Genomic DNA, 25513 nt, shown 5'->3' with positions numbered 1-25513 from the left:
TGAGCTAGGGGAAGAGGGCGTTTAACGCTTCTCAGATTATCTCTGAAACTAAATGCTATGATAATTGTCTATGGTATTGAGCCCATTTGGGCGAGGGGTATGTAGAAAACCGATAGTCCCGGCGAATGCTCACATTTCTTATGCATTTTCTGCCTATGTGAGTCATACAGCTCACTTTGTTGGCAGTTTCGACGTCTCCTGCTCAGTCGGCCGAGCTGTCTAAAATCGTGGAGCAAGGAGGCAGCAGCTCATCCTCTGTCGCAGGTAAGGACGGCAACGGAGCGTTCCATTGTAGCACCGATAGAAACATCTGTTGGCACAATTTTTGGTACGAAAATATTCCTTCCACTCGCTAAACTGATCGAACTTTGTTAATATTATTAAGTGCTCGAGTGAGGAGCATATTGAATATAATTGAACAAAGAAATGAAAGAAATTGACCTTTTCCTCGACATCAAAAAATGTAAAAAAAACGAATAATATATTTAAAAAACGGTAATCTTTCGGCCACTGGCCTTTTTCAGACCAACTTGATAGCAATGTTAACCCGCGCACTGCTGGGGGGGGGGGGTGTTTCAGTTGAGCAACCCCTCCCCCTGTGCTTTTTGTACACCTGATCATACATCAATTCTAAACATGTTGTAAAAATTCCAGACCAAGGCCATTCAAGTTCAGGTCACTTGAAGTGACCTCACCTCATACAAAGTTTCAATGTATGCCATAGCTACACCGAGTACCCGAACGTACTTGATTGTGTACTTGAACATACTCGTAAATAACATGAACTACCTGGGTTGGACACTCGGTTTTAGTGCGAAAAATAGGAGCCCACTTTTTCGAATAAGGTTCGTAGTTCTATGGTTGTATTTAGGAAGCCAGTCGGCCAATCATGTTTACATTTTGTGTGCGCCCCAAAGCTAGTAAGTCGCCGCGATCTTCAATTAGCCGAAAAATGTAGCTCTGCACGTGCTCACGTGCGCACGTGCACACCTCTCTAAGTACAATCCCAGTATGAGTGGCCCCCTGGCCTGAGCTGTAACGTTTTTGAAGCTTAGCAACCGCTGCGCCGATTAGCCTGCAGTCTTTTTGGTTGTAAAGCCCAATGCCTTCTACGCCTTAATTGACTACTCTTGATGCATCTAGGTGACCGTCGTGGCGCGTGGCGCTTGAAAAGTCGAGGGTGTTCAAGCTGCTCTGTTGAAGTAGCGCTTTGAGAGGCCTATATCTCAGCAACTGCTGGGGCGATTGACTTGCGGTAATTTGTGTAGGGTAGTTCCATCCCTTCTACCAAACTTCGGATACATTTGATGCACGTGGATGACCCCCCACTGCACATGCAAAATGCAAAGAGAAGTGTCAATTTTTTCCCATTACCATAACTCGGCTATTACAGCTGTGATTGCCCTGAAACTTGGCATGTGAGTAGGTACTTACCACTGGGCAACGCATATCCATATGCCACGGTTGGTGACTGATGTTGGCCCCTGATTGAGCTAGAGCTTCGCGGAAAAAAAACGATCGTGTTGCCCGTCACGAGAGGTAGCCACTAGCCAATGATATCCAATTTTAAGGTCCTAGACTCCTAGGTCATCGGATGATCTTCCAGGTCAGGTCAATGACCCAAAAATCGGAAAAATCGGGACCTGTTAGAAAGTCGTAAAGTGTGGATGCTATGGGGCTTTCCGCTGTCCTGATCACGAATATCGTGTTAGGTTTGATCACAGATGATGTCTTTAAGCGTTTAGACCAGGTCAGGTCAGGTCAACCAGTAGGGGTCGTGACGGGTAGGTATTCGTAGTACCTGTCAACCGCCTCTGACAGCTACGTAGCATGTTACGAAGGCACCAAAAATACTTCGTTAATGTTCAAACGGTTGCTAAATTCGAAATCAGCTCCAAAAACTAGCCTAAAAACATGTAAAACTCGAAAAAAATGAACCGAGGTCACCAAAGGTCAATGACCTGACATGACCTTCAGGTGCCCTTGAAATCCACCCTAATGCATGGGAGCAACATCAAGTCACATGTTTGAACGTTTGAAACCACGAAAAGCTTGCAAACGCGCGGCTAATGCGAGCCGACATACGCCGAATCGCGATTCCGGCCAAACATAGTCTCGGAAAGTAGGCTACAGGTCAAAGGTCATTTGAGTCAGGGTCATGAAATTTTGAGATACAAAAGTTATCAGATTTTTTTTAGAGTTCACCACGTACTGTTGAAAGGTCATTGCACGCTTAGTCTTAGTCCTTGTCTTACGCGTAGTGATTTTTTGCATGCTTGCCGTCAATGTATCCAGGAGTTCCCTAGCGAGTGCATCAAAGGTCATGTGAAGCTGGTCAAGTCACGGTTCTTTGATGACCTCAACTGAACTGTTTGAATATTTCAACTATTTAGGGTAGTTTTTGGAGCTGGTTTTAAAATTGACTACCCGTTTGAACTGCTGAGAACTAGTTTAGTTTCGGCGCCCATGCAGCATAACTATTAACCGTTTTCAGGACGGCCATCTGGTACACATTTTGTGCACAATTGGTGCAGATTTGGTGAAGAATTGGTGCACATTTGGTTAAATTAGGTTCAGTTTGTTTTTAGCAGCTATCAGCTAAGGTTGCACTAATTGCTTATATGCCTGCTTTGTCAAAGTATCAGACAGTATTATCGATTAACCCGCGCCCCAGTGGCGGTCTCAGCCAACTTCGTCCTAGTGGGGGGGGCATATGTTACCACCCACCTCTAACTCAAAGTATTTCAGTCATTTTTCATGTCAGAGCAATATTGGGGTCACCAGAGGTCATCAAAGGTCAAAAATTGCCAATTGTCACATTTTTCAGAAAACATGCCGTTATCTCAGGAACTATGGTAGTTAGAAAACCACATGGGACAGCAATCGATAGCTTTTAAATTCTTCTTTTGATAAGGTCATTATCAAAATTGACCTCAGGTCAACGGTTTAGCTTCCAGAGGGCAAAAACTCCAAAAATAGCTGTTTTTACGAAAAGTGTTTTTCGACAATAACTTTCGACTACAAAAAACCACGACATTTCTATTGCCAGAGTCGTGTTCCTCTTGCCAAGACGCGTCGAATGAACTATAAGTTGACCTTGAAATCTCAACTCTAAAATTTGACCTCAGGTCAAGGTCATGACCTGACCGGAAAAGGTCATGTTGCATATCAGTCGATGCGTCTCAACAAGACAAACACAATGAGACCATCCCCAGCGTTCTATCTCTTTCCAATCGGGAGTTATTGGCAAAAATCTGTTTGTAGCCTCAAATGATCTCGCATGACCTTTGTAGAGGCTATCAGCGAAAATGACACCCAGATCATCACGGGTGATCCAAATCACTGTGATTCTGAAATATTTGGACTGTTCCTATGCGTACACATGGATCTGGAGGCATTTTCATTTTTCTCCATTGACTTGTAATGGAAAGGTCACGCTACTGACCTGACCTTAGGTCACGGATATAAAAAAATCCGAGATATACAAATTGTAGGCGCCATAACAGCATGCAATCCACCAAGTTTAAAAGCTTTCTGACAAACACTGCAGGCTGGACATGATTCCAAACTTTTTTAGGCTTGGTCAGTCAGCTTGACCTGGTGACCTGACCTGACATGATCTGGGGTCAAAAATTTTACACATTGTCCAAAATTGATGTACCAAAAGCTACCCCAAGCGGCGCGGCGCCACGCGCCGCGGTTTTATATTCACACGCAAAAAACGCGACAGGAGGGTAAGTGGTAACATATGTCCCCCCCCCCCACTGGGGCGAAGGTTAAAGCACTGATGTTAATTCCTGAAACGAAGATATTTGCAGTAAAAGATGTTTGGTGCACACTTGGTTAGATTAGGTGCGAGGTGACCTGTCGTGAAAACGGATAATGTAAAGCTGTCAGTAATTTTAATGCGCAAGATCTATAGCCGACGGAGCGCCCACTGATTGAGCTGACCTGAAGATTGAACCAACCTATCAACAATGCATGAAAAAGTCGCCTTTGATGATACATATGATGCATTATGTCCCTATTACCAAGAGGCGTGCAATTTTTTCGCTGACGCCGGCGAATGAGCACCCTCGCTAGTCATGTCGACCGGCCAGGTTCAATGGTGACGGCGGCCGACGCTCCCCACGGTCTGTGCCCCGATCGGACGCTATGGATCGCTGGACGGCGGCCGCGTGCGTCTGTTTACATCGACTGTTGGCCTGACTACCCCCGACGCTGTCGTATGACTGTCGCTGCTAGACGCCCTCGCTGTCCTGATAGTCGTTCATAACACCTTCATAACACAGGCTGACAAAACAGACATCTGTTGTAACAATCCTTCCCCCGGCCGTTCGTGATATGGAAATGGGACTGGCTCAGTGAGGGTTAACCCTCGAGAGTATGTATGGGGGTTACATGAGCACAGTAAATATGTATTAAGCCGCTAATTCGAATTAGGAACGCATTACCGACTCATGTAGCCACCTGCTAGTGCGAATCGGCGATCCGATCCGCGGTTACATGAGCAAAGCAAATACGTATCACGATCGGAATCACCGCTAATGCGAATCAGGAGCGTACTACCGACTCATGTATCCACCTGCTAATACGAATCGGCGGTCCGAACAAAATCCGCTGGGAAAGGAGGCTTAGAAGCGAATAGGACCAAGATACGTATTACAGGAACTATTTCTTCCCAAAAAGAAACATTAAAATGCAAAATAATAGGTATTCTTTCATTTTCTTCTTTTGAAATAATAATTAAAAAAATATGTCGGTATTTTGTCAAGTTTTAAAAAAATAAATATAGTGAAAACCAAAAAGTAAATATCCAAGTAATTTCAGTTGAAACATTTTTCTGACAGCACTACAGACGAATCAAGAGAGGCAAGTGCCCAATGAGTCAAAGCAAGACAACTTAAGGTTCAACTTTTTTTTGTCAAGTTAATTGAGAATGTTCTGAGCAGATTAACCCGCGCCCGGCTGGGGGTCCTGGATTTCCACGCCCTGCTGGGGGGGGGGGTTTGAACACCCCCCTTGTAACTCGGCTCCTGGGCCACGTAGCTATACGCGGAAGGCGGCGTTCGAAAGAGCGTCAAAAATAATGACGAAATCACTTCGGCCAATTTTTTGGTCAGGTCAAAGGTCAGGTCACCAGAGGTCATTGAAGGCAAAATTTCGCCGATTTCCAGGTCGAATGTCGAAAACTTTCAAGAAGCCAACGCATAACTCGGGAACCAATAGAGCTACAGCGCCGCGGAAAGCGCATTCGATAGCCCTATTAACGCCCTTTCTGAATAATTCTCTCAGATTTGACCTAACGTCAACGGTTTTGCCTGCAGGGGGCAAAAACTGCAAAAATAGCCGATTTTTTTCGGAAACAGTTTTTCTGCAATAACTTTTGACCCAAGCCTTGTACGAGCCTACATTTACCGGCATCGTGTTCCTCTCGTCAAGACGCATTGAATGAACTATAACTTGACCTTGAAAGGTCAACTTGAAAATTTGACCTCAGGTCAAGGTCATGACCTGACCGGAAAGGGTCATGTTGCATATCAGTCGATCCGTATCGTCGATTTGAACACATCTAAGGCGTTTTCATCGCTCTAGCATGCCTCTATCAAAAGTTATTTGCGATGAACTGTTAGATACCATTCGTGACCTAAGATGACCTCAAGGTATAAACAAGGGTCACGGACACCATTTTCATGTTCTGTGTGTCTAAACCACTTGTTATTCGGTGTTTGGGAGAGTTTATAATGTCTTTCGTCCAAAAGAGGCGCATTTCAATTTTCTCCCATTGACTTATAATGGGGAGGTCGCAAAATTGACCTGACCTTAGGTCATCGATATCAAAATTCTGAGATATACATTTTGTACATGCTATTGCTCTAAGCAATCGCTGAAAGTTTTCAAGCGATCGGTCACTCGGTGTAGCTATGACAGACATTGAAACTTTTTATGAAGTGAGGTCACTTCAAGTGACCTGGTGACCTGACCTTGAATGACCTTGGTCTGAAATTTTCACAACATTTGTAGAATTGATGTATGATGAGGTGTACCAAAAACGGCGGCGGCGCCACATTTGTATGCTATTCCGTTTGTAGTGCGCATTACCTTCCGTCAGGCCAAGAGCCAAACTAGATCCGTTTGACGTCACTGATACGAATTTGCTCATATAGTCGGTGCACTGAATGCGTTCTTGGGAGCTGATGCGAATTAGCGTAGTACTTTTTTGGAACGGATCGCTCATGTAACCGAGGCACACGATTCGGACCGTATTTCACAAGAACTATTCTTTGCTGAATGGAAGCGTCAAAATGCAAAATACTAAGCATTTTTTTATTGGCTGCCTCGTAGAAAATGGCAAAAAAAATATTGGTATTTTGGTTTAGTCTTTGAAGGTGAATTTGATAAAGATCAAAAATAAAATGAATGAAATATTTTGATAGATAATTTTTTTCTGACCACCCTGCTGTCGCTGCATGGCAAATCAGTGCCCAGTGACTTAAAACAAGAAAACTTTGTTTTCATATTTTGATTTCATGTTAATTTTAAATGTTTTTTGAGCCTATCAAATGATATAAATATTTAAAATTTAGTTCAGTCGTCCCGGTAAATGCCGCAACTGCGCCATGACTGTACGCTAATCCTATTCCGTTTGTGATGCGAATAACCGGCCGTCGAGGAGTGAGCCAAACAAGATCCGTTTGACGTAGATAAAACGAATTAGTCTCATGTAACCGGTGCCGTAGATACGTTTTTGGGAGCTGATGCGCATTACCGTAGTACGTATTTGGAACGGATCGCTCATGTAACCCCGGTAATTAATTTTTTTTTGCCAGTCAGCGTTCGTCTGCCACATTGCATTGTCTGTTTTCCCATTTATGTAGGTGTTTCCCATTATTATAAGTGTCCCATTTATTGCTGTGTGTGTTGCAAACACAACACACACAGCAATAAATGGGTACATTACTGCCTTGACAACACATCACACGTCATAATTTTGCCTGGCTTCGCACCGTTTCACGAATCATGAATACGATCGGCTCGCTGGAGCCTGGAGCGATGCCCTAGGTCATCGGCCGTGCTCGCGACTCATTATACAACTTTGTTGCTTTCTGCATTCGACAACTTTCACACACAATCATTTATTGACTGCGTAATGCATCGATATGTTCGGGTCGCGCAGAGGTAATAGAGGTGTATATGTAGATAGAATGATAGGAGAGGTTATGAGTCATGGGTAACTGGCTAATGGCCGGCCCCTATGATAGGCTTACCTCGATCCCTGATGGGCACACACGGCCTCTGACCAGTTACGCCGAATCCTGATGGGCCTACATGGGCCTTCGGTGGTCATTTGCCGCCCACTGGTTACAATGAAGGAGCTTGGCATGCGGCAGAGCCCCATTCTTTTACCGCTGGGTGACAATATTTGAAGTCAGCCCTCCTTCTCCCCTATAAGCTCGTGGCACTTTAAATTTGCCCGGGGTTTTCTTAGCACGGAACTGAACCGGATGGACAAGGGACATGTTGGTTATTCATGTAGGTAGTGGGAATACTTGGAAATTGTATTGTTTGTACTGTATTTAACAATCATGACCGATCCACATTCTCCAAGTTCGTGGCGATTACTTCCAGAATCCATATCAGGGATTACTATTCTAAACACGGCATGGGATAATTTTGGGATTGCTGTAGGTTATAGCCGTTGCGAAAAATAGTATCGACTGGGGATCGATCTGTCAAAGCTCATGTCATTAGCCCACTATCCTAACCACTACAATAAGCTGGCTTTCAGTGTGTTGGCTTGTTTTCCCAATTTTTTTTCTTCTATTTATATTATATTTATTTATCTTTTACTTTTGACTGTTAACCTGCGCATGACTGAGGTATTTTCCATAACGCGAGTGACTAGGGGGGGGGGCTCTACAGAGCCCCCTCCTATCTCTGAAACTACTGGGCAGATCGTCAAAATTCAAGCGGCGTCTGATAGCCCTGGAAAACTTGTCCAGCGACACTTAATTTCATTGACTTCGAGGTCACCGATGACATCACAGGTTGGGTCAAAGTAAAAAATTATCAGCATTTTGGCTTGTTCACAATTTAGGCTCTGGCCGCCGGCAAACAAGTCCGATCACGCTCATTTTTGGTTTACGCACGCCTTTATATATGCCTTAGATACCACGAGGGTAGCAAACTTGTACATTGAATTTTTCAGGTCAAGACCAGGTCATCCTAGGTCATTGAAATTTTATATCATATAGCGATTGCCGTAGATCAATGTTTTGCATCAAAATCGGCTGACATGACGTTCCGGCTCACCTAGCGTAGCTACGATGTTGTAATTTTGACACATGGTGTCTAATTGATGCAACTAAAGTTACTGCAAATTTCGTGTTGATGCGTTAGGTTATTTAGAAGATATTACAGAAAGACGGGAGGGGGCTCTGTAGAGCCCCCCTCAGTCATGCGCGGGTTATCCAAAAATCCCACGAGCCGTTGGGGGTGGCATAAAGTTGCACCCCCCTTTACGTTTTGTAGAATATGTCTGAAACCTGATAAACTACGAGGTTGAAACTTGGCATAGCTTCAAATGAATACCGAGGCAATGTTTGAAGAAAGTTTGGTGGTTATAGCACTTAAGATGACGTTACAGTGACGTCATAAAGTTTTGTCGTTTTCCGATATGGACCGTTTCTGATGTCGCTGAGGATGAAACTCAACTGTAAATGAACTAGAAAGCATCTGCTGTCATCCGAAAACATCTAAGCACACTTCCAACTAGTCACTGACCAATAATTGGTCCTTTATATTCGGTCTCATATATCGGATATATCGTGAGGAGACTGAGAGTCGCAAATCTATAATTTGACTTCTGACGTCGCTGTGACGTCATTTCAAATAGGATTGACACCAAATTTGGACACAACCTTGGCTAGGTATTCAGGAAGATGTGTGTCAGGTTTGGCTTTTCTATCTCTTCGCGTTGCGACGATATGGTCGCAGATATAAAGGGGGGCAACTATATGTACCCAGCGGCCGGCGGGTGGCGCGGAGGCCCAGCGGCCGCCGGGTTAATATAGTCTCTTGACGCTGTTTGTCCGGGAATTGTCCGATGTCCTGTTTCTCGGATAAGCTGTGATTGTGGGCGCCGTTGGCTGACCCGGCGCGCCGCCCGGCCGCCAGCAGCGGTGACCGCGGACGTATCGCTGCGCGCCTGGCCGCGCTGGGCCGGCGACATCGCCGTCCAGTGGCGGCCGGCCGTGCTGCGCGGGGATGGTGGCGACCTGCCGGCCTCCGCCTACCGGCTGGTCGTGTCCGCCGACGGGCGCCAGCTGCGCTCCGACCTCGTGGACGGAGCACGCACCGCGGCCGTCTTCGAGTGGCGCTACACCGGCACCGTGGCAGCCGGCACCGAGTACCGCATCCACGTGGAGTGCTCCTTCCCGACCAGAAACTTCTCCTGTGGCGCTGTCACCGTGACGCCTAGTGAGTGTTGAATGTGACGCAACTTGCGACTGCCAGACTACATTTTGATGTTTAGCGAGATAATTAAAAATGAATTGCATCAGCTAGTGGTGGCGCTCATGCATCTTTTTCAAGTTTTTTTTCCCCGAGGAATAGGCTCGGATTTTAGCTGCATGTAACACACCTCAACCGAGGACTGATCCGGTTGTTTTTCAATTGCAAAACAATGCTACCGAATAGTGTTTGTCAATTTTTAACTGCCTGCGGTTACCGTGCATGACTATCTAGTGGTTGTGTCAAGATCGTGAGCGTTTCCGGTATGTGTCACATTACAAATGTCGGTACTTTGAACTGTCCTGCAGCTATCGGCCGAGTTGTGGCTGACGCAGCCGTCGTACGCCGTTTCAGCGGCCCCGGATGCCGCCACACCCACTGACTCCGGCTGGCTGGTGCTGGACGTGCCCGAGCCAGCCGGCTCCTGGGCAGAGGCCAGCAGCACGTGCCAGAGGCGCGGCGGCCACCTGGTGGCGGTCACCTCCGCGGACAGACAGCAGCAGCTGACCGACCTGCTCGAGAGGCGGGGGCTGTCGCAGGCCTGGATCGGACTCAGCGTCTGCCCGCCTTGTCAGTAATTTCATTAGCTCTGACCCGTGACAAGCTCTGTCATGCGTTTATCAGCGCTGGCTGTCCCTCCTCCGCCTCCTATTAATGAAGTGGCTCCTGCCCATCGGTTGTCGGTAGTTGGCATCTCTTACCCTCTCAAGCTGACCCGTTGTCACCGGTGCCTGCTACACTGGGGTTGCCATCACCGATCTCTGAAAACGGTGTTTGACCTAGAGCCGTTGTGACCGGTCACTGGCAACATTAAAATGCTGTTATCAGTCAATGACATGAATACAAGGAGAGTGATAATGTTTTACAAACGAATTATACTGTTAAGGAAAACAAAAAATTTATTCGTAATGCGGCTTTCCTTGCTGATGTGTCCCGATAAATGCTAATGTTCCCTATCAATGATGGGGTTGATTTCTGCAGTCACGGGCGCTTGGTCAGACGGATCGCGCGCCCGGTTCGAAGACATGGGCACGCCACCGCCCGCGGCGGCCGGCGAGTGTTGCGTCAAGCTGTTCCGCACGGAAGACGTGACCAGCGGCACGGTACACTACCAGTGGAGGATGGACATGTGCCAGTCTGTGCTCCCACCCATCTGCGCCTCCCGCGTCGAAGGAGGTGAGGCGACACTGCACCTTCAGCTATAAATTTACGTACTGACGCACTTCAGATGATGTCGGTGTTCGGATCGCGGCAGAGAGGGCTTAAAAAGACGATGAGATGCGTACGGAGTTGTAACCAATTCCTACCCAGTACCATTGAGCATCCAGGAGCCTGCTATAAATAGGGTTCGGTGCTGCCAAGTAACTGGGTAAAAACTGTGTATTTGAACGATTATAATGCAGCGTATACTGAGGGAAATTATGACCATTTCAGAGCTGCTGAACCCGGTGGAGAACCTGACGGCCAGGTCCGAGTACCCTCTCAGCCTGGACCTGTCGTGGCAGCCGCGCAGTTCCGGGTGGGCGCCCAGTTCCTGTCTGATTCAGGTACGAGTACATAACACCTCAGGGCGAAGGCGCCCAGCATATTGGACTAGACATTGGATAGCGCGTTGGTGCCAACGCGGACACCCCCACTAACCCGTTTTTCGCCTGTTGTCCAGGTGTGTCCCACTAGGGACCTGTCGCAGCGCGAAACGTCGCTGACGCTTCCCTGCACCAACTGGACCTCCTCAGACGGGCGCCAAGCTCACATTTCCGGACTTCCGGGATACCACGAGTTTCAAGTGACCGTCTGGAGCCAGCTGGCTTCGATACAGTCCACGGAAGCCGCCTATGTGACAGCTAGATCACGTGAGTTTGTCCCTTAACCCTCGCCCGCACATGGGGGGGGGGGGTTGCCACCCCCCAGGTAGTCTTTCTGCTCTGCACTCAACATTTTTAGAGCTAGAAGGCTGATGTTTCGTATAGCTGCTCCTCTATCCTTTCTTAATGTCCACTGAAAATTTCAAGTTTCTGTGATTTTTGGTTTCGGAGATATTACCTTGTTTTTCAGGTCATGTCATGACCCAAATGGCCAATTCTCAACATCCTGCGCTGGCTATGGGCCTTGTGAGCTTTTGACACCTTGATTTCGGCCTTTTTTGTCAGTCTTACCTCCCAACTATCATGGAACATGTTGTTCGACGATGTACAGATGTCAAGGTCAAGGTCAAGGTCAACCTATAATTGCGTTTTAGGTAAGCGGAAATTACTTTTTGTGAAGTTTTTTGACTGCATTTTTGGTAAAAGCTTCTCAGATCATGAGTTCATGTAATATGGACACAAAAACAATCGGTGCACACATCAGTATACACACAGACACACACAGACATACAAACACATATAATTGACCTTGACCTAACTTGACCTGACATGACCTCAGCAGCAAAAATCTGGTCGGGTAGTGTGACAAAGAGGTTCTAGCTGGCTTGGCACCAGAAAACAGCATCGTCATCGGTATATGGTAACTGGTAAGCAGCGCACTTGATATCCAACGGTGACCCAAAATAACAACATTTTTTAGTTTGACCTGACTTGGAAGGTCAATGACTGACCTGAGAAGGTAAAACTGGGTATCATTGGATTCGTTTCTTCCCAAAGAATCTTTTTGGTCTTTACCGCTAAGCTCTATCTCCAACAGGAACGAAATGGCGCGGGGGGTGGCAACCCCCCCCCCCCCCATGTGCGTTCTAGGATGGGAAAATGGCATGTGCGGGCGAGGTCCCTCCCAAATCTATCAGGCGCCCTCTGGGAAAGACCCATCCTGGATGGCACCTTCCATGATCATTTCTGGGCGCCGAAGGCGCCTTTCCAGTGTCCAGCACTCAGGCGTCCTCGACGGTAAGCCTCGGCATTGATGGCATCCTCCTCAACCGATCTGTCATTTAGATCGGATCTGTGACGTAATGAAGGATTTACTTCACGTCAATGTGGGGGAAATTTGGCAGCAAATATAGGTATTTGCTCTCAAATATGACGCGGCTCATACAATAACAAGTGTCTCTGATTAGCTTATTCGTAAATCAAGTGAAACTTCACATGCGTGGCAGGCGTTCAAAATGCAAATGACGTCATCAAATGGCCGTTGATAGTTAACCCGCGCCCGGCTGGGGGTCCTGGAATTCCACGCCCTGCTGGGGGGGTTTGAACACACCCCCTTCTAACTCGGCTCCTGGGCCACGTAGCGATACGCAGAAGGCGGCATTCGAAAGAGCGTCAAAAATAATGACCAAATCACTTCGGTCAATTTTTTGGTCAGGTCAAAGGTCAGGTCACCAGAGGTCATTGAAGCCAAAATTTCGCCGATTTCCAGGTCGAATGTCGACAATTTCCAAGAAGCCAACGCATAACTCGGGAACCAATAGAGCTAAAGCGCCGCGGAAAAGCGCATTCGATAGCCCTATTAACGCCCTTTCTGAGTAATTCTCTCAGATTTGACCTAACGTCAACGGTTTTGCCTGCAGGGGGCAAAAACTGCAAAAATAGCCGATTTTTTCGGAAACAGTTTTTCTGCAATAACTTTTGACCCAAGCCTTGTACGAGCTTACTTTTACCGGCATCGTGTTCCTCTCGTCAAGACGCATCGAATGAACTATAACTTGACCTTAAAAGGTCAACTTGAAAATTTGACCTCAGGTCAAGGTCATGACCTGACCGGAAAGGGTCATGTTGCATATCAGTCGATCCGTATCGTCGAGCTGAACACACATAAGGCGTTTTCATCGTTCTAGCATGCCTCTATCAAAAGTTATTTGCGAAAAACTGTTAGATACCATTCTTAATCGTTTGGATGGTTGGCATGAGTGAAGACATTATAGTCAAAATTGATGTGAAAATGATCAATAACATGCCAAAAATTGTATTGGTTCTTTAGTTTACCAAAGAGAAACAAAAGAGACAAGCTTTCGACAACACTGTCATCATCAGGTCTGAGTTTTTGAAATTCCTTTACTTTGTTGTGAAGTGTGTAAAGGAATTAAAGGAAATTAAAGGAAACTCAGACCTGATGATGACAGTGTTGTCGAAAGCTTGTCTATTTTGTTTCTCTTTGGTAAACTAAAGAACCCAATACAATTTTTGGCATGTTATTGATCCTTTTCACATCAATTTTGACTAGATACCATTCGTGACCTAAGATGACCTCAGGGCATAAACAGGGGTCACGGACACCATTTTCATGTTCAGTGTGTCTAAACCACTTGTACCTAATTCAGTGTTTGGGAGTGTTTATGATGTCTTTCGTCCGAAAGAGGCGCATTTCAATTTTCTCCCATTGGCTTATAATGGGGAGGTCGCAAAATTGACCTGACCTTAGGTCATCGATATCAAAATTCTGAAATATACATTTTGTGCATGCTATTGCTCTTAGCAATCGCTGAAAGTTTCAAACCGATCGGTCACTCGGTGTAGCTATGACAGACATTGAAACGTTTTATGAGGTGAGGTCACTTCAAGTGACCTGGTGACCTGACCTTGAATGACCTTGGTCTGAAATTTTCACAACTTGTGTAGAATTGATGTATAATAAGGTGTACCGCCGCCGTTTTTTAAATATACGCGAAAAAACAAAACGGGGGGTGTTCAAACACCCCCCCCCCCAGCAGGGCGCGGGTTAAGAGATGGGGCCTTAGCTAAGGCCCACCTTTTAAATGAAGGGAACGAATTTCTTTAACACCACGAAACTGAGGATATTGCGACCAGGATATATAGTGGTTTCTGAACCTGGCCGCCAGCTTGGCTATCTCAACTCAGAACTAATGCAAAGGTGGGACAGTCCCTTTAACGTGAAATTCATCATACACACTCAGAAACGTACGTTCTTTCGTATAGTCAAAGAAAAAGTAAAATCGGCCGGTAACTTTTTGTCTTATCGGCGTTTAAACGCAAAAATGTCGCTCATATTGCAGATTTTGCCATATTTGACCTCATTTGACCTTGAAGATTTTGACCTAGGGTCATGAAATTCAGACACAACAGAGTACCCCAGTGCCCCCACCTACCCTCCAAATTTCGTCTCTCTTGCTTCAGTGGGAGCTGAGATCTTAGGGGGACGACATTCGCCTCTAAGATCTCTGGGCGTAGTACTAGCAACCCTTCCACTGCGCGTGTTAATGTAGGCTTATGGTTCTGCGGCGTGTGCAAACAATGTGCGGAAAAGTATAAAATGTCTAACGGGATTTCAGATATTTCGAAATTGTCCGTGCATGTGTCGGCCGTCTAGTGTGCTCAGGGGGCTGGTGGTGACGGTGGCCGGGCCCGTTTCAGTGTCGCTGCTGCCGCTGAGTGTGGCCATCTCCCGCTCCGGCCTGCTGACGGCCGTCTGGCAGCGGAAGGTCGTGGCCGGCGCCGGGGACCAGGCCGCCGACGTGGTCCTCCGGCGAATGGATGTGGCTGAGCCGCCCTCGCCCAGTGTGCAGGCCCTCTCGCAGGCTCTGGGTAGGTCGTTACGGTCCATACTCCATAGAAAAGCGGACATTGGGGATCAGACCTTTATTATTAATAAAATCTAAATAATTTTCTTCACTAAACGGTTGTTTCTATATGCAGCGAGCATTTAGAAAGAACGTCACACTTAGTTACCAACAAACGATATCATAACAGCTGGATTTTTGCCAGTATACTGGCTGCGGCCCAGTCGGCGACGGTAGCGCCCACTCTCGGCTACTCAATGCAACTATGTAGGTCTCGCGGAGGCCGAGCTTGGGATTAAAACGGCTCTATGGGAAAACTTAACTATTAACTAAAAAGTCTGTATACTACAATAGCTTTCAATAATGTTCGTTCACTCTGACGTACTTTTCACCCATGTTCATGAAAAATTGACACCGGAATTTGGGAGTAGAAGATAACAATGTTCATCAGCATCACTGTTTTAACAAAAACACGTTAGTCCGATGACAATCTACTATGTATGTAGGTACTTATTTCTGGTATCAGTCGCTTCAGAATTTTTCGGAGCATTGCAATCAACTGGGGCATCCTAAACATCATTACCAGTAAAGCGCCTTTTGGGGCGACTAACGGAGCGAGCGAGAGGGTGAGCCTTGCGGGTTCCGGACAAAATATCGAAAAGCAAAATATCGAATAGCAAAATATCGAAGACAAATTATCGAAGTGGCAGAATATCGAAAGCAAAATATCGAATGCGCAAAATATCGAAATCGCAAAATATCGAACCGCAAAATATCGACATCGCAAAATATCGACATCGCAAAATATCGAATTGCATAATATCGAATTGCAAAATATCGAACTCGCAAAATATCGAATAGTATAATATCGAAAGCAAAATATCGAAACGCAAAATATCGAAAGACAAAGTATTGAAAGACAAAATATCGAAAGACAAAACATCGAAAGACAAAATATCGGAAAACAAAATATCGAAAAGGCAAAATATCGAACGCAGAATATCGAAAAGACAAAATATCGAACGCAAGATATCGAACAGACAAAATATCGAAAAGGCAAAATATGGGACGCAGAATATCGAAAAGACAAAATATCGAACGCAGAACATCGAAAAGACAAAATATCGAACGCAAAATATCGAAAAGGCAGAATATCGAACGCAGAATATCGAAAAGGCAAAATATCGAACGCAAAATATCGAAATGACAAAATAACGAACGCAAAGCGTCGAAAAGGTAAAATATCGACTTGAAATGGCCCTCTGCGGACTCCTTAGAGCTCTGTCGAACTCTGTCGAAATTAGGTTTCGCTCGACAGATCTTCCGGGGCTATCAAACATAGGCGGATCCAACCCAGAGTTTTCGGAGGGTCTCGGAGGGTCTCAAATCAACGCAGGCAGGTGCCAGGGGACATGCTGGCCTCTAAGGGCTCCGCAGAGTTCAGATTCAGAGGGCACTCAGAACGACCTTTGTGGGCCCTACGAAGGTCTCCGAGAGCTCACGCAGACTCCTAGAATTCCACACTGATTCTCAGGCCAAATGTCGGCTTGTTGAATCACTTTATCCGCTCTTGGTTCCCCTTCCGTCGGCCTCTGAGAGTCCCAACGCCGGAACTTATGGGGCCATGGGCCCTACACCGGCTTTTAGGGCCCCTACATCGACTCTTGGGACTCATGACTCATCATATATGGGTCTAAGCGGCTTCTAAGAATCCCCATGCAGGTTCTAGTAGCCGCCAGTCGAATATTTGGGCTCACACGCTAGCTCCCACCTCGCTAGCGCACGGGGTCCCACCCCGTGCACGCTCCAGGGGCCTACCTGCCTCTAAGACCCCACACATACTTTTGGGGCCCAAACGCTTGCTCCTGAAGGCCCCACTGAGACTCCTAGTCCTTTCCTCTATTCAGTCCTCCATACTGGCTCTTTAGGCTAATCATCGGCTCCTGGTGGCCATCCAGGCTTTGGAGGGTCACCATACAGGCTTTTTTGGGTCCGATGCCAGTCTCTGAGAGCCATCAAAAGCCTTTCGAGCCTACGAGTATACTGCTTCCTGAAACTCTTCAGCAACTTCTGAGGGACCGACCCTGGTCGGATGGCTCATTCGGTCTGGGGAGTCATGTAGGTCTCTGGAGGAGCCTCTAAGGGGTCGGTTTCCAAGGGGTTTTTAAAGGGACTATCTCACCTTTAACATGGGGTTTGAGTTGAGATAGCCAAGTTTGCGGCGAGGTTCAGAAACCACTATCTATCTAGGTTGCAACCCCCGCGGCCTCTTGGTGTTGAAGAAATTCGTTCCCTTCATTTGAAAATGGGCCTTGTACATTTACAAGGCCCTATCTTCAACATGGAGCGACCGTTAGTGTGACGTCACCTCGTTTAGTCATTCTGATTTAAATGGGTTTGTTCGTTGAAAAATCGCTTAAAACTTGGTCTGAACTTTGTTGTGGTGCCTACAGAGTAAAAAGAATCAGCTTTATGACAGTAATGTGGCCTGGGGAAGGAGGTAGTTTTGGGCTGTGACGTCACATATTTGAAAGTTTGTGTTTGGCATATGGGAAGCCTAAGATGTTTAATGAAAAATAAATGCAAGAACCATGTTCCTGGTCATCCAATCTATAAAGTCGGGCACAATTTAATTGGTTTTAACAGCATTTTAGAAGGTGGGATAGTCCCTTTAAACACGGTCTTCTAAGAACGGTCTCGTAGGGCCCTTAATGGTCCACTGCGGATCCAGAAAAGTGGGTTGAGATGCTGAGGGTGGTGGCGAGACTAAAACAAGATTAGATGATAAAAACTATCTGCATTTGCTTCGTTATGCTTTATTTGAGTTAGGTACACTGTAATTTCAAATATTTTGCAGAACTTGTGTGTTTGGGGATAGTTTTCCAAAATCTTCGTTTTTCATAAAGCAATGATAATCACTCTAACACATATCGGGGGGGGGCGAAACTTCCAGAGAGGCCCCTTGAGAAAACTTTGCACCCTCATCCGAAATTACCTTCCGCCGCCACTGCTGAGATCTAGGTACAAAACAATATCAGAGTTTTCCAAGTCTGTCATGGACCCGCTGATTGCTCTTTGAGGCCTACAGATAACGGAGGGCCCGATGAGTTCGACAGAGCTCTAAGGAGTCCGCAGAGGGCCATTTCAAGTCGATATTTTACCTTTTCGACACTTTGCGTTCGTTATTTTGTCTTTTCGATATTTTGCGTTCGATATTTTGCCTTTTCGATATTTTGCGTTCGATATTTTGCCTTTTCGATATTTTGCGTTCGATATTTTGTCTTTTCGATATTCTGCGTTCGATATTTTGCCTTTCGATATTTTGTCTTTCGATATTTTGTCTTTCAATATTTTGTCTTTCGATATTTTGTCTTTCGATGTTTTGTCTTTCAATATTTTGTCTTTCGATATTTTGTCTTTCGATGTTTTGCGTTTCGATATTTTGCGTTTCGATAGTTTGCGTTTCGATATTTTGCTTTCGATATTATGCTATTCGATATTTTGCGATTTCGATATTTTGCAATTCGATATTTTGCGATTCGATATTTTGCGAAATCGATATTTTGCGATTTCGATATTTTGCAATTCGATATTTTGCGATTTCGATATTTTGCAATTTCGATAATTTGCGACTTCGATATTTTGCTTTCGATAATTTGCGTTCGATATTTTGCGCTTCGATATTTTGCGTTTCGATATTTTGTCATGGAAGCGAGCCTTGCACGTCCGAAATTTCCAGGGGGTATCTCCAACTTACTTGTGCATGGCACCCGTCTCTAGCGATGTGCCGAATTTGAGCACAATCGGCCCAGCCGTTCTCGAGATCTGGAAGCGGCAACCTGCACGTGCGCACGTGCAGAATGGGACTTGTGCACGGCACTCTACTAACTGCTCCCTAACCGTGTACCAAATTTGGACGCCATCGGTCCAGCCGTTCTCGAGACCTGGAAACGACCCCTGGGCCCTGCACGTGCGCACGTGCAGCATACCCCAACTCTGGCACATGGATATGCATTGCCTAGTGGGTGCCTACCTACATGGCGAACATTCGCGCGGGGGAGTGTAGAAATCCCGAGTCCGACGAGCTGCAACATTATGATAGAAAGAGTGTGGTACCAATCGATTCAGAATTGTTCAAAGAATAAAATTCCGTTGGGGCATCTTAATATTTGGCATTCGTTCTTGGTTAGATTACAGTAGCGGCGGAACACCTTCAATTAGGGGGGGGGGGGGCACTGCCGACTTTTGGTCCCATTGTTTCCATGCAACGCCCATAGGGCTAATGTTAAAATGCCAAAATCAAGGGGGCATGGTACCCCGGTGCGCCCCCCCCCCGTTCCGCCGCCTATATTAGATTATATGAAATACACTCTGTTGTCTGCGGAGCCTTCGCCGTCAGTGTATAGACGGGGCCCGTTACTAGCGGAACTAACGGGCCACGGGGCCCGTTAGTTCCGACACCGGCCGCTATATGCTTGCGGGCTGGCGCTAGTGTTGCTATGTCCGCCGGTGGACACTGGACAGTAACGTACCGAACGGACACGGCAACGTTAGCGGCCGCCGAAGTAGCCGGGAAACGGGGACCGGCTATAACGTTGCTCGCTCGGACGGGAGCAAAAAATCCGTATCCTCTCCCCTCCGCAAGAGTTTCCATACATATAATGTAGCAATGGCGTCGTGCGAGGCCGACACAACCCGTGGGACGACGCCCGTACCCAGGTTAGAAACCCTGATATATTTTGGCTCAGTCTTTCCTACATTTACCGGGGTTACATGAGCACAGTAAATACGTATTTAGCCGTTTATTCGAATTAGGAACGCATTACCGACTCATGTAGCCACCTGCTAGTATAAATCGGCGGTCCGAACAAAATCCGCTGAGAAAGGAGGTTTAGAAGCGAATAGGACCAAGATACGTATTACAGGAACTATTTCTTCCCAAAAAGAAACATTAAAATGCAAAATTATAGGTACTTCTTTCATTTTCTTCTTTTGAAATAATAATTAAAAAATTATGTCGGTATTTTGTCAAGTTTTCAAAAATAAATATAGAGAAAACCAAAAAGTAAATATCTAAGTACTTTCAGTTGAAAAAAAAATTCTGACAGCACTACAGACGAATCAAGAGAGGCAAGTGCCCAATGAGTCAAAGCAAGACAACTTTATGTTCAACTTTTTTTTGTTAAGTTAATTGAGAATGATCTGAGCAGATTAAATGCAAAAAAGACATAAGATAATAAATTTTTAATTCAGTCACCTCTATTGCTACGGAAATGCGCCACATTTGTATGCTATTCCGTTTGTAGTGCGCATTACCTTCCGTCAGGCCGAGAGCCAAACTAGATCCGTTTGACGTCACTGATACGAATTTGCTCATGTAGTCGGTGCACTGAATGCGTTCTCGGGGAGCTGATGCGAATTAGCGTAGTACGTATTTGGAACGGATCGCTCATGTAACCGAGGCACACGATTCGGGCCGTATTTCACAAGAACTATTCTTTGCTGAATGGAAGCGTCAAAATGCAAAATACTAAGCATTTTTTTTTTTGCTGCCTCGTAGAAAATAGCACACAAAAAAAGTTGGTATTTTGGTTTAGTCTTTGAAGGTGAATTTGATAAAGATCAAAAATAAAATGAATGAAATATTTTGATGGATAATTTTTTTCTGACCACCCTGCTGTCGCTGCATGGTGAATCAGTGCCCAGTGATTTAAAACAAGGAAACTTTGTTTTCATTTTTTGATTTCATGTTAATTTTAAATGTTTTTGAGCCTATCAAATGATATGAATATTGAAAATTTCGTTCAGTCGTCCCGGTAAATGCCGCAACTGCGCCATTACTGTACGCTAATCCTATTCCGTTTGTGATGCGAATAACCGGCCGTCGAGGAGTGAGCCAAACAAGATCCGTTTGACGTAGATAAAACGAATTAGTCTCATGTAACCGGTGCCGTAGATACGTTTTTGGGAGCTGATGCGCATTACCGTAGTACGTATTTGGAACGGATCGCTCATGTAACCCCGGTAATTGTTGGGTATTCTGCGTTGTTGACCTAACTGTGGCGGCCAGCCGCCGCCCAGCGGGCTGCGGATCTGGAAGCTGACGGCGCGGCGAGCGCTGTCGGGGCGGCCACTGCCGAGCCGCTGAGTAGGCTGAGCACGGACCGAGCGCGGCGCCAGCCGTCCGACAACATCCGCTGGTCGGGCCTGGAGTTGGGCGCCCGCTACCTGCTGGCGCTGTTCGACGCCGACTCCAACCACACCACCGACTACGTGGCATTCAGCGCCGGTCAGTAGGCCACGGCGACGCACGACCCAACAATGCTCAGATCACCTCTATTAACCACGCCGTACACCTTAGCGACGTCTGGCCTCGGGGTACTGTTATTGGGCGTCTAAAGTCATAACGAGGACTACGAATAGTACCTGTGGTCATTCCTTACCTGTGGTGTGAGGGATCATTTATTCATCATGTCAATGTGTTTAGGCGCCACCGCTCCGGTGATTGCCATGGCTGACTGTAACGGACGCCCTGCATGCTGTACAGGGCCCACCTGTATGTCCGGCGAGTATCAGCTGGGCGCCCTCTGTTTCTGGCCGTCCCAGGAGGCGGCGACATACTCAGAGGCTCTGTCCACGTGCGACACCAGCGGCGACGCCCGACCGGCCAGCGCCAGCCTGAGGGCTCGCCCGTGGGTGGCCCCCATCGCCACCAGAGAGGTGAGCATATGAGCATGTAGGTATGTATGCATGTATGTCTTGCAACAACGTGTTTTGCGCAGGGATGCGGAGCTGGAGCCGAAGCCGCCGGAGCCGGCATATTTTGCCCGGAGCCGGAGGCGGAGCCGTGAAACAATACATATAGCCCGGAGCCGGAGCCGGAGCCGGAGCCGTCAAAAAACGGGGCGACTCCGGCTTCTTTTTTTAAGAGGAAAAAATATTTACCTAGTTCGGTTTGACAGTACAAGGCGTAAAACAATGTGGCATTCAAAATAGCCTTGTTATACAGGGTGACACAAAAAAAGCGGTCATCACCAAAATTCGAATAACTTCGGAAGCTTTATTCAGATCATCACCAAACTTCGGCCACTTTAGGTCACACCTATGTAGCAGACATCCACCAAGTTTCAAGTCTTCACTACGAATACTTTTAGTACAGTGTGTGTTTTACGGACGCTCCACAATGTGCTCCGGGTGAGCGCCCCGGCGCTGCAGGGCGTAGGCACACCTGCATCCGGCGGGCAAAGTTGCCGATAACCCGATAAGAATAACGTTTCAGGGGTAGCACACCCCTGAGCAGTGTCTCCAGAGGCCATTGCACTCTGTAAAGTGCACAGCCATCGGGTTATCGACAACTTTGCCCGCCGGATGCAAGTGTGCCTACGCCCTGCAGCGCCGTGGCGCTCACCTGGAGCACATTGTGGAGCGTCAGTAAAACACACACTGTACTAAAAGTATTCGTAGTGAAGACTTGAAACTTGGTGGATGTATGCTACATAGGTGTGACCTTAAGTGACCGAAGTTTGGTGCTGATCTGAATAAAACTTCCGAAGTTATTCGAAATTTGGTGATGACCGTTTTTTTTTGTGTCACCCTGTATGCAAATACAGAAGCAACGTGTAACAATCCCATCGCCTTATTTCTTCCACCCGTATTTAATTAACTGATCGCATAGGGGACGTACTGAGTAGGAGCCGGAGCCGGAGCCGCCGGAGCCGGAGCCGCCCGAGCCGAGCCATTGTACTCTGAGCCGGAGCCAGAGCCGGAGCCGCCATGACATTTCACCCGGAGCCGGAGCCGGAGCCGGAGCCGTCTAAAATTTCCACGGCTCCGCATCCCTGGTTTTGCGGTTGCAATTACGGAGGCACTATGCCATGCGAACTGCGCCCGTCATTCCGCTTTAGTTTGAATATTGTTTTTTGCAGGAGTACCAGCTGGTCAAAAACATCTCTCTCGTGCTGAACAAGAGCTTCTGGGTCGTCCAACGGGAGAAGCGACGTCGCCGCCGTGACTTGACCCGACGCTCAGAGCCCGGAGATGTTGAGCTGCTACCCGGCTTCAAGGAGCCGCCCCCTGAGCCGACCTCGGACCCACTGGCCGAGCTGCTCTCTGAGGATCTGGCGGTGAACACAGCCGAAGAGAACTTTACCGAAATGGACGCCGCTGCAGAGTCCGACGTGGAGTTTTCCGAGCCGACAGTCCTAAAGCCATGCACGTATGTGCAGCAGGACCGCAGCGGCATCCAGGCCTCCACGAGCAGCTGCGATCAAGAAATGCAGGCCATGTGCAGCACCAACATAACAGGCAAGTTGAGAGATCTATGTAGCTTATGCAGTATTTTATATCTGATACTTAACCTGCGAGTTGCTAGAGGGGGGCGTTAAGCGCCCCCACTTTTTTCGCCGCGCTATAGCATAAAAATGGCGCGCCGCAGGCACGCTTAACCCGCGCCCCGTACGGGGGGAGGGGGCGAAAAGTCCTTTTCCGTAGATATCTCCCAAACGGCAGCAGATATCGTCACCAAACTTTCAAGACTCCTCCGAGCATGAATTTTACATATTGTGACCAAAAAGGTTTCTAGAGGCCATAATAGGTTGGCCGCAAGTGACGTCAGAATTACGTCATGTTCTGCCATTTTCGACCCAAAAAAGGTTTCGCGGGAAGAGTTGTCAGCCCTACAACATTAAAGATACAGGAAAATATTCTAGACATAAAAGGTGTGGAATAAACAGTACTACAACACTGCTATATCCGGTTTTTGAAATTTTTGGATTTTGACTCACTTAAATAAAAGTCATTTTTTAGATATAATAGCCAAAAAATCTAAAAAGTTTTTTTCGAATTTCAAAAAGACGGTATACCTATATCATAGTCAATACCGTGTTCTGTTTACATACCGAAATTCAGATCGGTATCTCTTTTTTGGCCAAGTTATAGTGAAAAAGCTGTTCAAAACTGATGACGTCGAATGTTCAAACTCAATTTTTAGAAATTCTAGACCACCTAGCACAAACAAAGACCACCATTAGACTCCCCGTGACAAGCTGCATCGAATTGATACCTACCCATGTTAGGTAAAAATATTAACTTCTGACCTTGACCTGACCTTCACCAGAACGTAACCTTAACTGGCCCCAAAGGTCGCCTAACCCACACAATCGCATTTTTCATGTAAAATGAACAATAAAACATGTACGGGGACCCGCAGTTGCTACTGTACAGCGACCCTGAGTAAATTGTCCCAGCACCCTCACAGGGAACAACGATAAGCTGTCAGGACTGGCAGTCGATATCAATGTTATCGGTTGTTACTAGGCAGGACAGACGGCTAGAGTTGGGGTTCGTGTACAGTAGCAACTGCGGGTCCCCGTACCACCACACGACACTTCATATTGTGACCCTCAGTGACCTGACCTCTGTGACCTGACCTGTTATCAGTGACCTCAAATAGCAAAAGATATGTTTGACTGACAATTCCTCATCGATGATTTGCAATGGTAGGGGAGACTAGGGAGGCATGGCCCTCTGGAGGTATGGGCCATCGCAGTTTTGAAGAAGTGTTGCATATTTTTACACATTTGGCCGCGTAAACTGGTAGCAGCCATTCCGTTATACAACCCACGTGATTTCCATAATCTTCCTCGGTCTTCTTTGGCAATGAGCGATAAGAAAGTGTTTTTGCCCTCTTCGAGTAAATTACGGTAGATACAGAAAATTCGTGATAAATTTGAGCCAGGCTCGTTTAATTATGTCAGACCATCGCTAACATCAAGTTTAAAGCATGCAAATTAAGACTGGGTAGAAAATTTGAAGCTTTTTTGCAAGATTATGAGCTAAGATGCTACACATTCTGGCGTGCTATTCGGGACGTTCGGGCCACCGACCCCCGTTGATCCTAAATCAATGAAACGATGCTTTTTTCATTAAATGTCCTCTTCAATAAGTTCAATTTTTGTCGCGCAAGGTCAAAAATGTAACTACAAAGTTCATTTGAACAGAAAAAAGTATTATTTATCTTATTTCGTAGAGCATGATTGAATTTACCAAAATACATATGTGCCGTAGTGACCTCCATGAAGTAAGCTGTTGGCCGCTTATGCAGTTCCTGAACTCTAAGAGATATCAAGGTAGATACCAGCTACGAGTATTGTTCTCATTGTCGAGAGAAGAATATGTAACATGGCACCGGCTCATACCTCCCGGACCGTGGCCCATACCTCCCGGTGTATTTTGATGGATCGAAAAAGTGCATGATTTATTGAAAGTTATCTCGAGACAAAATAGTTGGTCCCAGATGCCTAATATCAGGCACACTTTGCAGGCGAAATGCAATGTCACGTACACAGAGTGAAAAACCGGGTCTAGCCCCTGCCCACTGGAAGAAAATTGCCTTTTCACAAAACTGGCCCATACCTTCCGGGTCTCCCCTATTCCTTTTTACTCGATTTTACAATACATTTCTGGAAACGCCTGTAAACGGTGAAAATTCGACTTTTGACCTGACCTGTAACGTCATCGGTTAGGCTGAGGTCAATGAAATTAGGTCAC

At 46.5% G+C, this 25513-nt stretch overlaps 1 protein-coding gene across 1 annotated transcript in view; it reads left to right on the top strand.

Moving 5' to 3' along the window:
• Positions 1 to 25081, top strand: part of LOC122368390 — a 30497-nt gene extending 5416 nt beyond the window's left edge. Inside the window, exons 5-15 of the mRNA XM_043342288.1 lie at positions 187 to 264; positions 9181 to 9480; positions 9868 to 10083; positions 10495 to 10689; positions 10948 to 11060; positions 11177 to 11366; positions 14820 to 14990; positions 21036 to 21254; positions 21513 to 21685; positions 22891 to 23269; positions 25068 to 25081. Coding sequence (XP_043198223.1) covers positions 187 to 264; positions 9181 to 9480; positions 9868 to 10083; positions 10495 to 10689; positions 10948 to 11060; positions 11177 to 11366; positions 14820 to 14990; positions 21036 to 21254; positions 21513 to 21685; positions 22891 to 23269; positions 25068 to 25081 — 2048 coding nt within the window. The remainder of the gene's footprint in view (positions 1 to 186; positions 265 to 9180; positions 9481 to 9867; positions 10084 to 10494; positions 10690 to 10947; positions 11061 to 11176; positions 11367 to 14819; positions 14991 to 21035; positions 21255 to 21512; positions 21686 to 22890; positions 23270 to 25067) is intronic.
• Positions 25082 to 25513: the final 432 nt, after the last annotated feature.

Source organism: Amphibalanus amphitrite, unplaced genomic scaffold, assembly GCF_019059575.1.
Source record: "Amphibalanus amphitrite isolate SeventyFive unplaced genomic scaffold, NRLGWU_Aamphi_draft 000944F_arrow, whole genome shotgun sequence".
NCBI classification, from domain to species: Eukaryota; Metazoa; Arthropoda; class Thecostraca; order Balanomorpha; family Balanidae; genus Amphibalanus; species Amphibalanus amphitrite.
The sequence above is the reverse complement of the archived record's forward strand: the minus strand, read 5'-3'. Positions and strand labels throughout refer to the sequence as shown.